Source organism: Hesperophylax consimilis, chromosome 22 (assembly GCF_061612785.1).
Source record: "Hesperophylax consimilis isolate HC1 chromosome 22, BYU_Hcon_1.0, whole genome shotgun sequence".
Lineage (NCBI taxonomy): Eukaryota > Metazoa > Arthropoda > Insecta > Trichoptera > Limnephilidae > Hesperophylax > Hesperophylax consimilis.
In genome coordinates this window covers 23,527,244-23,543,511 of record NC_142857.1, presented here as the reverse complement: position 1 = coordinate 23,543,511, position 16,268 = coordinate 23,527,244, and the positions used below count along the sequence as shown (strand labels likewise).

Below are 16,268 nucleotides of genomic sequence, written 5' to 3'. Positions count from 1 at the left end.
TCCCGAACTCAAAAATTCAAAATCGGGAGAATTTACGCCTAAAAATCGGGAGAAATCGGGAGATTTTCTTAGAAATCGGGAGATCACTAGAATTATTTTAACAAAATTTCTCCTTTGTCAATAATACGAATCCCTTTTATTATTCCGAAGCATAACCTTAACAACTAACGAAAAAACCCATAAGCAGCGCCGTCAATATGATTATTGTAGATGTTGCCCGTGGAATAACGCAATTTGCCCTAACGTTTAACGGGGACTTATTTTACGTCTGGCAACTCGGCGCAAATTTTTGTGAAACATCGACCTTGGACTGTCACCTGTCACTTTGCGAGACGTCAAAAATCATGTAATACCTACTTACTTTTAAAAGTGAGCGACATTCATACAAGTAACGACCTTCGTCATCGGGATGTGTACAATTAAATGAAACGAAAAAATTTATGAATTTTAATTTTATTTAGGAACCAATCAACCACCTCATGGGCTTTTTCAAAACACCTGTCACCTGGCGACAGATGCTTGATAACGGTAGGTACACTGTTTAGTAATCCTTAATCCTTTATTAAGAAATACCTACAAATATCTCAGTTGAATCATCAAAAACAAAAAGAAAGTGCATGGGCCAAATTAAAATTGTTAACGAAATTATACAGAAATTGTTATAAATGGAGTTATATTAGATTAAAATTAAACCTTTACAAGCATGCTGAGTGTATACAAAAGACAATTGGGCAGTAGAATCTCTTATCTGGGAAGAATCCTTCAAAAATTATCCCAAAAAGCTGTGAGCGCAGTATACAACTCCGCATTTCTATCACTGCTCAACAATCCTTTTTTTTGTACGATGTACAAAGTAAAACAAAGATATCAAAAACAATGATATTTATACAAAAAAAAAAAATAATAAACAATGTGTTACCAAAATAATAATGATAATGAAAACATATTACAAAACAATATCATAACTATAAGGAATAAAAAATAATAATGTGCTGCCGGAAAGCATAAAAATAATACCCATCAATAGGGTCCTTCCACATAGAAAGCGGGAAAAGCAGACGGCGCATGGGCGGCCGACCGTCGGCCGCCCATGCGCATGATTTTGACATTCAAAATGGCGTCAACTGAAAATTATAATTAATTTATTTAATTAATTAACCCATTCTAATCGGAACTATAGAATAAATGCCCAATTAATAACGTTCATAGCTTCTTTCAATTTGTTCCTCCTGTTATATTTTATTAGATTAAATTTAATTACAATAAAAATACTCCTCGCCGAAGGAGTTCCGTTTCAAATTTTACTTTTTCCCGCGAGTAACTAAAAAAGACAAGCGAGTTGAAACATGTGTTCACACGGGGCGATTCGGTGAAAAACTCGAACGACAAGTAAAACCAAAATGGCGATGGTCGTACTCGAACGTCAAAAGTAGACGGGCTTTCAACTTTTGCTAGGCAACAAAAAAAGTTGATCACTTTGTTGACAGAGTGTTCACACGTGGCGATTAGCTTTCAATTGTCCAACCAACAAAAGTCGCCCCGTGTGAACCGCGTATAATAGAGATATGCTTAGATTGCAGTATTTTGTAAATATTCTGGTCAATTCCCGAATCCGGGGAATTTTTTAGTTTTTTTTTTTTTAACCATAGACAATTATTTGCCTGTTGTGCGGACCATAAACAAAAAAATCGACGAGAAACGATAAATCGCTGAGAACACCGAAAAATCGGTAGATTTTGGTGCCATTTCGGTAGATCGGGAGATGAAGTGAAAAATCGGTAGATCTCCCGAAAAATCGGGAGCTTCGGTAACACTGAATGTGGTGTTTTGACTTTTGTTACCACAGATATCCCATTTTATACAACTCAGTTCTTCTATGGCGTTCAAAGTGTTCCTATTGGATATTGGCATTTTAAATATTGCTATGACGTCACCAAACCACCACCATTCTAGGACCAAAATTTAGGTCGGAGTCGACCCCCCCTGCTACACCGTTGACGTGAATGTCGTGAATTGACGTACGGACTACGGACAGTGTTGCCAACGGATCTTGGCCTAATGTCGCCGTTTTTCAAACATTTAGTAGCCTAATGTAGCCGAATTTCAGTTGCAGTAATTCTAATGAACTCGCATAAATTCTGCCCACATATTCCCCACAAATATTGTCTGTGAGCTTGATTCCCCCTTTAATTATTCGAAATCCATGGGGGGGGGGTTGTTTTCGCTGATAAAAAAATCCGCACATCCAAAAACATTATGTGATTCCCCACAACAATTTTGAAATCCATGGGGAGGGGGGTGGCTACGGAATTCCATTTCGAAAAATTCCTCACATTTTTCCATTGAAATTATAAATTTTCATTTCAATTATTTATTATTTGTAATTTGGCTGATTTAAATAACTTGTCTCTGAGGTAGCCTAATCGGCGACCAGTCGCCTTTTAGATTTTTTCGTCGCCGATCCTCGTTCTGAGTAGCCTAAATGGCGATAAATCGCCTTCGTTGGCAACACTGACTACGGAACGGAGCAGCAGACAAGGTAGAAAAAACTCGTCTTTAAAGAAACATGCATCCATAGACAATATAACAGTTATTTTACAAGCAATAATTATTCGCCTGAAACACTCATCCACATTGAAAAATCTCCTGATAAAAGATTCATGACGCCAACGGGACTCGAACCCGTGTCCCTTCGATTTCCGGTCGACAGCTCTGACCACTGAGCTATGGCGGCTTTTCTCTTATCCGCGAAATAATTCAATATATATTAGTGTCTCATTCAACAATTACTGCTTGTTACATTTTTTTTAGACAATATAATTTCTCTCAGCTAATTATAGCTCTCTCAATTATAGACAGTATAATTGCTCTCAGCTATTCATTCACTAGCCCAAAAAACTATTTTAAAAATAAAAATGTCCCTGTAGCAGAAAAACATTGAAATGTTTCCTTAGGGTAAGGTTCTCCACGCCTCGACCGCTTCTTCGTCATCGCCGTCTACACTTGGTGTCATTATCATCATCGGTCCCAGTCATCTCGCAACTGCGCAACTCAACTGACTCGTATAAACGCTGTGACACAACACTACATGCATATTTCATTGTCTCCTCACCAGATCCCCAAAATCACTTTAAACTTGAACTTACGTAGGTAGTACCTACATTTAGTTCAAATTGAATATATTTTTGTAACTCGCTAATCCGACCCTGGCTTTATATTTTTATATTTAAAACACAAAATAAGAGCATTCTACGCATATTCCAGGGGTTTCGACACTGTGTCATCATAATATGTGTCATGTCACGCTTGGCCTTGAGCGAGATGTCCATAAATAAACCAGTCACAGATGTCAAACGATGTCTAATGCCCCATTCAGAAAAAGCGATTTTAGTTGAACGACAAAAATTGAACAAGATATCGTTCAGACGTTTCAATTTAACTCGAACCGATATTGTTAATCTAAATGGCATCAAGTAAAGTTATCGCTGCGTGCGCCCTTATGATTTCGTACCTTTTACTGAAGGAACTTTAGCGAACTTTGAAATGCGCAAAAAATTTCGAATGTGGGCTAGAAAATGGATTATAAGGAGAAACGAATTGGGTGCTTCTAACACTATATTGAGAGAGATGGCGTCAGAAGATACCGAAGTCAATCGCAATCATTTACGAATTTCGGAAGAACAATTCGATGTACTGTTGTCTAAGATTTAAAAAAAAATCCAAAAACAGTACACAGTTATGTGAGCGGCTGTCCCGGCAAAAACTAAGTTACAAATTACGCTAAGATACCTGGCAGGGGGGGATTCTTTTTCAAGTCTTGCTTATATGCACAGAGTTCCAAAAAATACGATTTCATTGTTTATAAAAGAAGTGTTCAGAGACGTGTTATTTAATAATAAAAACTACTAACTTACATTATTAAAATAATATTATTAATTGCAGTGTCACCGGCATTCTTATTTTTGCGAACATCTTGCTTCTGATCCCAAAGATAAGGATGGCTTTGGTATAGATCAATAAATCTAAACATCATATCATCCGACTACTTAATACATTTTTTCATTGAAGTCTACTTGGCATGGCATCTATGCCATGATGATAGAAATTATGTAGGCGTAAATAAATTACTCAGTAGAGACATCTAACGTCTACTTTCGGCCGCAGGGAACTAAAAATCGCAAACGACTTGAAATATATGTTCACACGTTTCGATTTGGCGGGAAAATCGAAGATGACTCATACTGGAACAACAAAAGTAGACGGGCTTTCAACTTTCGTCGTTCAACTAAAAACTTGATCAACTCTGTTGAAAGGCTGTTCACAGTTGTCGATTAGCTTTCAAGTGTCATTCAACTCCGACTTAAAAGCGCTCTGTGTGAATGGGGTATAAATATGAAAATGTGAACGTTTAAAGAGAATAAATTTCGTGTGGGTCCCGATTTGGAGTCGGTATGTAAAATAGTATGGTGTAAAGCAGTTCCTGCTGCCAATCGCTGCAAATACAAATACCTTATAATATTAATTAGGTCCACGATATTAATAATACTTCTTCTGTATACATTTCTTACCATGGACCTAAAAAGGACCCCCGGATAAAGCATTTGTACGATTTTGTATTAATGGCATTGAAGCCAAATCTAGGGTGAAGGGAAATTGTCGGAAGCCATCTTGAATGACTAACTTTTGAACGGATTTGTACGCAAAGTGGTATAAAATTTATTTTTGTCTTGCTAACTCAGTTAAAGCGGCGTATGCTTTAGAGGGTATTTGATGTTACAAATAATGGGATACATGCTTTGACATGTTCATACATCTTTTTCCTTACACGCGGCTTCAAATTTAGGTCCATGTCTCCATACATTCCGATCATAAATAAACCACCAGAGTTGCCAATGCATATGTTCTAAAATATCCACCGCACTGTAAATACTGCGAAAGACAATATTTTAAATAAACCTATTAGTATGAGTAAAATAAAACAATTATTTTTAATATAATTTTTCAAAATGGTTGGATAGTTAAGAATTTCCCAGAATCTCCGCATTTTCCACACAAAAAAGGTTATCCCAGAAAAATATAAAATTCTTGAAAAATCTTTGAAATTCCCCGCAATTTGGGGAATTCCCCTCAAGCTAGCAACCCTGTACACCACTCACATGAGAATGGTTTATTTTTGAATCACATTCTGAATTCTGATGACAATAAATCGACTAATTCGAGAAAAAATGTAGCCGCGGGATGAGATATACCATTCAATGTTTCATAAAATACAAAAAAATCATTAGCCGTTATAATTGCATTAACAATGAAAAAAAATAGATGAAATAGTTCATTTTATTCCACTTTGCCTAAAAATCATTTCAAAAAGTCATACAAGATGACTGCAAAGCAATTTCCTCTCACCCTAGATTTGGCTTCAATACCGTTCACGCTGTTTATTTGCTGTTTAATTCACACTTTGCTCTGTTCGGGGAAATTACATAGAAAAGCGTTCTTATTTTAAATTTGACAGCTGACAGCTAGCTAAACTTTGTTTCTGGTCGTGTTTTGTAGTTTTGATCGTTTGTGTTTCGACCTAAAAGCAACGCCTTCGTCGCGAAAAGGTAAAAGTAAATAGCATATTCTCACCAATTGATTAATTATTAAGTGTCTTTATAAAATGTAAACTTATTTAATATTGAGCGGGACAGTGTCAAGGCTGCCTCGAAACTTGTACTGCCTAATTTGTTCTGAGAGGAAATACACCAAGGTCAATATCTAACAAAGCCATTTTTCTAAACAGATAAACATCATTTCAACACATAGACCGATAGACCGGTGATAGCCGCATAATCAATTCAATGAAAATGCGGCTTTGTGCAAGGTGCGACTTCACGCACATCTTCCGGACCCTTGTTATTATTTATTTTATTTGTGAATACCGCGCTAGAGTTGTGGTTGTGAGGCCGAAGAGAGTGGGGAAGGGAAGGAGATGGAGAAGAGCAAGATGGGAGTACCTACTGGCTGTTCAGATTTTGTCAACAAACATGGCCGAATCCATTCCAAGCAATGTTAAACACACTTTCCCCATGGATATGTCAGATTCTTATAATTTTTGCACTAGCATGAATTCGGTAATTATTTACCTAACCGCCTCATTTTTAGTCACATATTATGGAAATTAAACTTCATTTCTACAATTACTACAAGAAACAATTTATTTACACCCACAAAATAGGTTATTAGTTTCTTATTTCGGGTTAATTGAGTAATTTATGCATATTTAGATAGAAATGAAACTTTTACAAACGTTTATTACGCTAAAAACCAAAATGGCGGAAAGGGATTGTTTAATAAGGAAAATTTTGAATAAAAATGGAATTTTAATGCATCTTTTACCATCTCTTCTGACGTAAATAGTTGTTTCTTGTAGTCATTAAGTTGAAACGAAGTGTAAGTTCCATAATTTATTTATTTATTTATTCATTTTCGGGAAATCGACAGTTAACATTTAATCAGTTTGTACATAAGTATTATATAGTAAAATAAAACCAATTATGGATTTCCTCCTTGTGACTTTAACTGAGACAGCATAATATGGAATAAGTTATTTAAATTTGTGAGAAAGGAATATGAATTGAAAAATTTATACAAAACAAAAGATTATATAAAACGAAAAATTTACATAACGATACATTTATAGCCATGGAGAGAGGTTTTAGATATAAATCAAATCATAATCGAGATATTAACAATAGAGATATAAACATTATTCACAAACCATCAGAGAAATATTCTTTTATGGACCTCTTGTATTTGGTAAGTTCGCAACTGAAAATATCAACCTTGGATAATACGCTATTGTAATTATTGCATAGTCTGTTTAGGCAAATATTCTGCTTAGAGTTATAATGTGTGCCTGTTAAAAGTGCAGCAGTTAGGAAAGTATTTACTACTAGCTGTACCTCTCCACGCGTTGTTGTGGCTCGGTCTGTCTGTGTATGTAGAGAAATAATAGCGTGTGTTGCTTTTACTTCCAACAGATGGTGCTGTTTTAAAAAAAACCCATGTTTGAAAGCGTATTTTATCACCTTTCAAAAACAGTTTTTAGTTTTCGGATACATTAAAAAATATCCCATTATTTGGATTTTATTGAGAAGCAGATATACACACAAATTCTCTGACTTTCTGACAGCACCTTTAAGAAGTATAATATGGCAGTAAATAAAGTTTAAGAAGTATAATATGGAGTCCTGAGAGGTTAATTGAAATTTAAACCATTTTATTTTAGTGATATCATATTTTTAGGCAAAGTTTATTAGTACAAGTATATACAACGGATTAGACTCTGGTCGGGTACCCATAGCTTCGACGACTTGCCTCCAGGCTTCCCTGTCCTTCTCCTTCTGGAGTTGCTCTCCACAATTTCTATGTTATTTCATCATGAAGGTGCTACATCCCAGGATGGGATTTGTCCTCATCCTCATCCACCTTCTTCACAGGCTGCCGTCCTTCACCATTCGCCCCCAGTCCTCAGTCATTCCCGTTCTGGTCTAATCCTCTTCCTCACAATCTATCCACCTCTTGCCTACTTGATTTGCCTCTGGATCACTTCCTCTGGGACCTACATAATTTTATGATAGTCTCATGCGCACAATCCATTTTCAGGCAAAGATTGAAAGATTTTTTTTTGGGTTAGGTTAGGTTCTAGTTGTGCACCCACTTTGTCATAATTTTCTATGTTATTTACTTAATTTAATTCCAAAATACTCGTAAATGGACACGACCCTAGACGAACCAGATAATTACTCAAGATATATGGTAAGACTACTAACGGGACGCTGCCTTCTCAGGAGACTCATGCAGTTGTTGGAAGTGGTAAACATCAATAAATGCAGGAATGTGAAGAGGATGAAGAGATTCCAATTCACCCATGACGATCTGATGGGAACAAGGCTCAGATTCCTGGAATTGGAAACACATTTTGGAACCAGGAGACATACTCAATGAAAACCGTGGTGAACTTTATCTGTAGTAAAATACCTACTTCAATTATGCAAAATGTTATATTTGTTACAGCAATCATGGATAGACAGCAGCAGCCTTACCTCCCGCCGTACGAGCAGTCTCAGGCGATGCACAACTCCACCACCTACGGGTTTGTGGCCCCGGAAGCGGGTTACCCTCCCGCTCCGGGGGCTGGATACCCTCACGGTACCGGGCCCGCTCCTGGAGCTGGCTACCCTCACGGTACCGGGCCCGCTCCGGGGGCTGGCTACCCCCACGGCCCCGCGCCTACTCAGGGATTCAGCACGGGCCCGCCCTCAAATCCTAACTACCCGCTGCCCAGCAAAGAGGGCCACTATCCTGGGATGGGGGATGCTAGCGGGCATCAGCCCACGGCGCCCAGTGATCCTGGGTACGCTCCTCCCGGTACACAGTATCAGCAGCCACAATTCCAGCAGCAACAGTTCGGGGGGAACACGCATACTTTCGGTAAGATTGTCTGCTCTGGTTACAGATGTAGCGGTTACATGACAAAACAAAAAGTGAAGTTGTAAAAAAACGCTTTACCTAACTTAACATATTGTTTTTTGTTTTGTGACTATTCCAATTTATTCAGTTAACAGCTATAGCACCGAAGAGGTTAACAGCTATAGGCACTGAAGATGTTAACAGCTATAGGCACTGAGGAGGTATACCCATGGATAATAATAGAAACAAACGGAGATATGGTATGGAAGCGTTACAGTCTGAAACTTCGACCAAATTGCACGGAATATCAAAGCAGCTACACGCTGATAGTTATGCATTTTCTGTGTATGTTGGAACAAAAGAATGGCACCGTGCGTAGAAGCGATTCGTTCTGAACGATGTTGGCGACACGCGACGTATTGTGTGCGCAGTTTCATACTAATAACGGTTAATCCCATCTCCCTCGTTTCTATTAACTACAGGTATAAGCGCGATCACCAAACTTAGTATTTGGCTTGCGCTTAGGTTCCATCAGTCTGCCTACTTTATATGTATATACTTCACTTTTTTTCATTTCATGTACAAAAAATTAGTAAAAATTAAACAGATTCAGAAAAACATACTTATTATTTACAAACAGATACCGAAGAACATACTTATCTGACTGGTCACTTCAGATAAACACACTTTTATTAAAATGTTGACGACTGTTACACGCAGAGGACAATATAGTAAAAACACTGGACATTGATTTTACATTTGATCTTTTACTCTCCATTACTAATGATATTACATTTATTAGAAGATTACCATAGAGAAAGTAGAAAACCAAAGTAGAGTTGATATTTCTTTTAAAATACTGAGTTTTGCGTTAGCGTTTGCTTCTCTACCGTCGATCACCGTATGTTTCATGTTTCACACTATATTGCTGAATGATCGATGTGATGGTGTATCCTCTATGATTTTTATTCGTAGGGATACTTGTTTAGTGGAGGATATGGGCAACTCATAACACTTATTTAGTTAGACACTTTTACTAATGTGTTATCATCTATTCAATTCATAATTTTTTTACATCGCTACGCAACTCATTTTCTAGACGGTTTGGTTAAAAATGAACATTCAAACCCTGCGCAGAAAAGTCCCACAATGGACTGCACTGCAAACCGTTACCTTATTTTAGCGAACTTTGATTTTCTGCGCAGGGTCTGTTTATTTCAATCAGAGCCGGCCTAATGCGGGCGCATTTGGAGCAGTCCGCTCCAGGCGCCGAATTGTCAAGGCACTGTTAATACCTAACAGTCCTAACATATCGCCCTTGAGATTATTTTTCATAAAAACGGCGCTACACAGAAATACAAACCATCCAAATATTATTGATTACAGTGATAGCCTATCGGCGTCTACTGGTTTTAACAAGGCTCTTCAAAATTTTACTCGGCCTGCCCATTATTTAACCCTTGAGACGTTGTTGATTTGCACTGATCGAACCTTCTACAAGCTTCCATTTTTTCAAAGACAATAACAAGCACTATTTCGTTCTCTTTCTGACATAAAAGAAATAATTAATTTTTAGATGAGAGGAAGAGAGATACATGCATTTTAATAATGTGCGGTCGTTCTGGGACAAATATGGTCTTAGGAGAGTATAATGCGCGCACGGCATTTGGGACTGTTTGGGTCTTAGAAGGTCCCAAGGGTTAAAGCATTCTTGAATCCTCGTAGTGCGGAAAAGATGGTCACGTGGTTAGTCTCCAGCTATTCGAAATGATACTCAGATTTTACATTAGGGCTCAGTCTACTGTTTTGTAATGTGTATGGTCCCGTCTAACTGCTAATTTTGAGCACATTTTTGATCTGTGTTTTATTTATATGTAGTTACAGTGCCGGTGCTGCTGGCGCCCGAGCATCGGTTGGGCCCACAATCGTGCTCCGCCGTCTGTCCCAAATGCGGGGAGGTGGTACGCACCACGGCTACAAGCTCCCCCAACATGCTGGCCTGGATGAGCTGCAGCGTCATCGCTATTCTCGGGTAATTATTACATCACACTTACTTTACAAGCCATGCGTATTAATCCCTCAGGCCTCGCGCGTGCTGACGGTGCATTCTGCGCTAAACTCTACATGGCAGACCGGTGGATACCATACTCGAGAACGAGAGCCAGATGCCATATGATGTGTTCAATCCAACAGCGCTTGTAGACGATAGTTTCGGCTACCGAGGTCTTGCAGTGCCAGCATAATGCTTACATCAGGTTATATTATTTGTCAAGGTAGAATAAATATTCTTTTAGTGCTACAATCAGACTTAAAGAGGCCAACTCCAGACGCAAGCTATAAAATTCATGAAACGCTTGTGTAGAAGTTGCAATTGGTTGCTTCAATGCCCCAATACGAGAAAATGGATGCAACCGTGCTGGGGATATATGTATAAAATTGTCGGAAGTTGAGCGTATCAATATTGTTATGTTTTCAATTTGATCGTGCTTGGCCCTCTGGTCCTAAATACACCTCTGATTGTTAGTAATTTTCACATTTTCCTTTTCAGATGCTTCTGGGGCTGTTGCCTTATTCCGTTTTGCATCGAGCCGTGCCAGGATGTGCACCACAGCTGTCCGCGTTGCAACACCTACATCGGCAAGTATTCCCGCCTGAGCTAGGCGCGCCATATTTCATAGCAGCTACGCCGTCCAGCCATGTGATGCCGCTTCACCGTCACACATGCTCCACACTCTTTAATCGTATAGCCAGGACATCATAGATAATAGAAAAAAAAGGAGGTATGGCATGGAAGCGTGTCAACTGTTCGATCAAACTTCACAGACTATCAAAGCCAATGAAAGTTATGCTTTCGGTGTGCAGGTAGAAACAGGGTGCCGCTATGCGTTGATGTGATTTGCAGTTTGAAGGTATTCTGCTAATTATATCATTGAACCATTTGAAGAATCATATTTCTGATTTGTTCGACGAATCGTATTACCAAGACATTTGTCTAATTGTATCACCGATTCATTCGGTCAACTGTAACACCGCGGTCACTAAACAGCAAATCTATAAGAAGTTTGATCAATACCGATTTGAAAGAAAATTAATTAGAACTGATGAAGTCTGGGAAAATTGATGTTACTTTGGGAATGCAAACAAGCCCACAGTAATACACTTCTATCAATTATCTATTTAGCGGACAAGAAAATCATATATATTTTACAATTTCACTATCGCTGCGTGTCGTGTTTGTATTGCACCATTGTGGTTTGCGTTATTACTGGGCTACCCCATCACGCCGTTACCTCATCCACGGTAACCGTTGTTTGAATGGGACGAAAAAAAAATTCTCACCGTGAGTGCCATTGAGCAGCCAAAAGGTTAGGCCAAGATTTTTAGAGGAATTCAAATGTAACATTGTCATCAAATGGCTAATCAGCACCATTTTTTTTTTTGACATTTGAAAGGTCCGCATTAAACGCCGGTTCTAAGTGCGTTTCAGCATTCTATCAAATTGTAATAGGCTGATAAGTTTAACAACATGATAATTGTCATCTTCTGCTGATCACAAATTGGTCAAAAGCTGAAACGGACTTAGAATCGGCTTTTAACGGGAACCTTTCAACTGTCGAAAAAAAGAAATGATGCTGAATGGCTATTTGATGACTTTGTCACACGTGAATTTCTGCAAACAACTGTAACTTAATGTGTACTATATATATATATCCTATGGGATGGATATAAATCCCACCGTGCGCCGTGCGCTTTCCATTTATTGTCAATTTGACATTTACGCTTTCAGTTTTTATTTATTGTGATAACCGTATAGGAATCGCAACTGACCAGAGCTAGTGCGACTTTGTATATGGATTTATAATGCTGTTAATTTGAAGGAGGGAAGGAAAAGAAAGAGGATTGTTGGGAAACATCCTGTTTAGATCTGGTTATCAATCACATAAACCTAACCTAGTTGTTTTTTTATCACTTATCAAGAGTGTGTTATTGGTATGATTTCATACAGAAAGTTGCCATTAGAGAAATAATATTTTTGGACGGTACTAAATTAAAAGGCAACACTTTGAACATAACCATAGATCACATGAAAGCATCTGTCATTTTCCCTTTGCCATTGCCGTTGATCAATCAACAAAAACTTTCAAACAAGTTATGGTATAATCTTTTATCATTTATTTTTTAATATAAAAAGAAATAAACAATTCCACCTGATATAGTTGCGTGAAAGAATGACAGATGTCAAATACTGTCTGCCATCTTAAACTGTACCGAATCTCGATATTGCAATCTCAATACTTTTAGTATTGCCCTATTCAGAATCAAAACATTGCTTGAGATGGCTTTGCTATGTTCGGTCATTAGAACAGTACAGCTAACATAACCTCTTCTTTATCACAATATTCCACAATTTGGTGATGCCATAGTTGCACTGGCTCCGGACAGTTGTGATGTTGTGTCATATGAACAAGTGTTTTCATATTACTTATATATTTTATGTTACCATTAGCCATTGAATACTTAATCAAACTTTTTATCCACCCATTTGGGTTGTTGAATTGTAATACAATATAAATAATGTTACACTATTTTTTATTGATAATGATTATGCCTAGTGTTATGTATTTTCAATGAATACAAAAATTATTGCATTGCTAATTTTTAAAATGTAAGTAAGTTTATTATATTTAAGCAAAACACCGACATGGTGCCTTTAATTATCATTATAATAAAAAATATATAATTATATTAAATACTCGATTTCTTCTACATTGTGTTTTATTTTTAACATTAAATTCGTACAGGAATCTTTGGAATGTTGTTGAGAAGGCCTTTTTGAGGAAAAAGGCCTTCTCAACAACCCATTGTTAAAAAGGATATGCAGGGTTTTTTTTAGGGTTTTCCAATAAGAGGTGTTATTTTGATATTCAAAGAAACTTTTCTTGTAAAAGATCAATGGTTTCGTTGCTTGTATGGCACGTAGCGCCGTCTTGTTGAAAGTAAACGTTGTCCACATCAAAACCATCCAATTCCGGCCATAAAAAATCATTAATCATCTCTCGATAGCGCAATCCATTCACCTTAACTGTTGCTCCAGCCTCATTTTCGAAAAAGTAAGGTCCAATGACTCCGCCGGACCATAAACCGCACCAAACAGTCGCACGTTGTGGATAGAGAGGCTTTTCAACAATAAGTCTTGGGTTTTCCGAGCCCCAGATGCGACAATTTTGCTTGTTGACGAAGCCACCGAGGTGGAAATGGGCCTCATCACTCAAGATGATTTTTCGACGGAATTCTAATAATTAATAATAGTGAATTTTAATAATAACAATGCGTTGTGGAAGCGTGTATCGTTCCATTTTTATTAATGACGTAGTTTCTACTTGTCAAATGTAAAAAAATGACAGCTTCAAAAGTAACATCTACCGAAATAGCGGGCTATTCAAAATAACACCTCTTATTGGAAAACACTTTATTTTATAACACTTGCTGGTTTATTGACATCTATCTCAGGGATCTCTAGTTCAGGCCATCTCTCAAGGAACCATCGAAATGAAAACACTTTATGAAGGTATTCTGGTATACAATTTATTTGGTATTATATCTCTGCTTACTAGCAGATTTAGTTTGTGTTGGGAACTCTTGATTAAGTAAAAGGTTCTTTACTCTTAATTGCGCGTATTTACGTTACAATAAATATAAGTCTGGATTTAGCTATACTGTTCACTACCCGAGGGTTGGTAATTCTCTGTTTCTGCAAGCTTGAAGTCTGACAAAGATACCCCACAGGCAATTGCTACACACTAGCGACATCTGTCGGACTGTGGAGTAAGCTTTATGGCTGGTGCCATCTATCGCTAGAATACCCAACTTTTTACCATACATTACATTTGGCAATAAAGTTATGCGTATTATTATGAAATTATCTTAAACCTAATTGCATGGAACAATTGTATGCTGGAAGTTACTGGCTCTGTTTCATTACATTTGTTAGAGGTACCATATATTTAAAAGCGCTTACTGATGTTTATCATCGATCACCATATAAGGTGATCGTGACCAAGGCATGTTTTATACTATATTGCTACGTGATCGATGTGGTGTCCTCTATGATTTGTAGTCGTAGGGATGCTAGATTAATGGAGAATATGGGTAACTCACAACAATATGTTGTAGGAGGGAGGAAACACAGACCGGTAAATCATTCAATCACCGACCGGTGCCGAAGGGATCAATTATGCTAGTTCCCCGGAGCATCTTTCATTAACCCCCCTACCTTTGGGTTATTATTCAAAATGTAGGTAAAAAAACATCGGGTTTTTTTTCATTAGATTTTGCAATAACAATACTTGTTTTCAACATACCAGACATTACTTTTAGACAACAGACTCATTTATGACCCTTTTTATATCCTTTTGTAAGTCCGAGGTTCTCAACATAAGATGTCACCGAATATTTTTTGTAATAATATTCTATTGAATATAATATGTCAATCAACATAATCTCAATACATTCTGCATATGAGGTAGCCAGCGATTGTTGGTGGGCGGTCAAAATGAACATAACACCTTTTCTTAGGCCATTTTTTCACTACACTTTCAAAGTGAACTGCTGATTATGGAGAGGTTTATGACTTATGACGTTTTACCAATTCCTTCTTCATACGAGACAATCACAAAAAAGAGTAGGAGTTTACTGATAGCCATGGACCTCACTGCTACGAGGATATTTATTCATAATAAAACCATATATTTTAGTACTCTTTATTTATTTTGTTACTCTAAAAGATTTTTTTGTGTGATAAATTTTGAAACAAGGGATCAAAGCCCCACATCACAGTCAGGACAGTAATACCTTGTCTCCTTCCTCACTTTTTTCCCACTTTCATTTAGTTTGGAGCAGCAAACAGCGCAACGTCTTGCAGCATTCAGTTTGCCTGCGGTAGGGGGAATTACATCAATAAAATGTCTAAGGCTAGCTTTAGACTTGTAAGTTTTTTCGTAAATTTACGACTTCTAGCCAATGGGCGTATTGGATTTTCAAAATGCAAGATGCCCATTGGCTAGAAGTCGTAAATTTACGAAAAAACTTACAAGTCTAAAGCTAGCCTTTCAGTTAGACATAAGTTGTTTGGGTTGCTTGATGGTCTTCCTTCTTTGGATGAAAAATCTGCTGCATGGTATTTTTGTAAATATTGAAAGATTACCTTTTCTCTAAATGTAGAGTTATTTGAAACACCACCCTTTTTTTTGTACAACACAAATGCATTCCGGAGTGCTTGCTCCAGAAAATGGAAAAATATTTTTTTGTAATATTTTTTCCCCTGTTTTCTAGTGACAGGGCGAATCACCAAATGCTGGTCAACCCAATCTACTCCACCCATCGTAAAATTGTATTCGTTTGCCACAGTTGGGCGTTGTTTACCCGATTCAGTTTGCATCAGTGGAGAGAAAAAACACATCTTTTTTTATCTCTCCACGTCATCATCATGATTTTCCCCTTTCTGTAGGATTTGGTGTATCCACGAGCAACCTTATTAGGAAAAAAAATATTTTGGGTATTCCTTTTTGTCTGAATCTTAGTGTTCCATATGTATCCGTTTTTTTTTTGTAACTAATAACTCCGCTAATTCTGGTGACGAGTAAAAATTGTCTGTTGTCAGGCAGTACCCCTTATTGAGCAATGGTCTCATTAGTGACAAAACGACTTGAGAGGAGACTGGAAGATGTTTGTAGCTCTGGTCAAAAAGGGTATTTTTTCCTGTATAAATAATTGTGGACTATATTTATCCTGAGGTGGAATCACACAACATATAT

At 37.5% G+C, this 16,268-nt stretch overlaps 1 protein-coding gene across 1 annotated transcript; it reads left to right on the top strand.

Moving 5' to 3' along the window:
* The first annotated feature begins 5,481 nt into the window (after window positions 1–5,481).
* LOC149413276 (lipopolysaccharide-induced tumor necrosis factor-alpha factor homolog) lies at window positions 5,482–13,189 on the top strand. The gene is made up of 4 exons (XM_089645630.1): window positions 5,482–5,603; window positions 8,059–8,475; window positions 10,333–10,486; window positions 11,003–13,189. Exons 2-4 carry the CDS (start codon window positions 8,064–8,066, stop codon window positions 11,112–11,114), a joined length of 678 nt encoding a protein of 225 aa, XP_089501756.1. The 5' UTR covers window positions 5,482–5,603; window positions 8,059–8,063; the 3' UTR covers window positions 11,115–13,189.
* Window positions 13,190–16,268: the final 3,079 nt, after the last annotated feature.

Coding starts and splice junctions, on each gene's coding strand:
- LOC149413276 (XM_089645630.1), top strand. CDS start 8,064: ATGGATAGACAGCAGCAGCCTTACCTCCCGCCGTACGAGCAGTCTCAG. Junction 8,476..10,332: donor GGGGAACACGCATACTTTCG/GTAAGATTGTCT, acceptor ATTTATATGTAG/TTACAGTGCCGGTGCTGCTG. Junction 10,487..11,002: donor AGCGTCATCGCTATTCTCGG/GTAATTATTACA, acceptor TTTCCTTTTCAG/ATGCTTCTGGGGCTGTTGCC.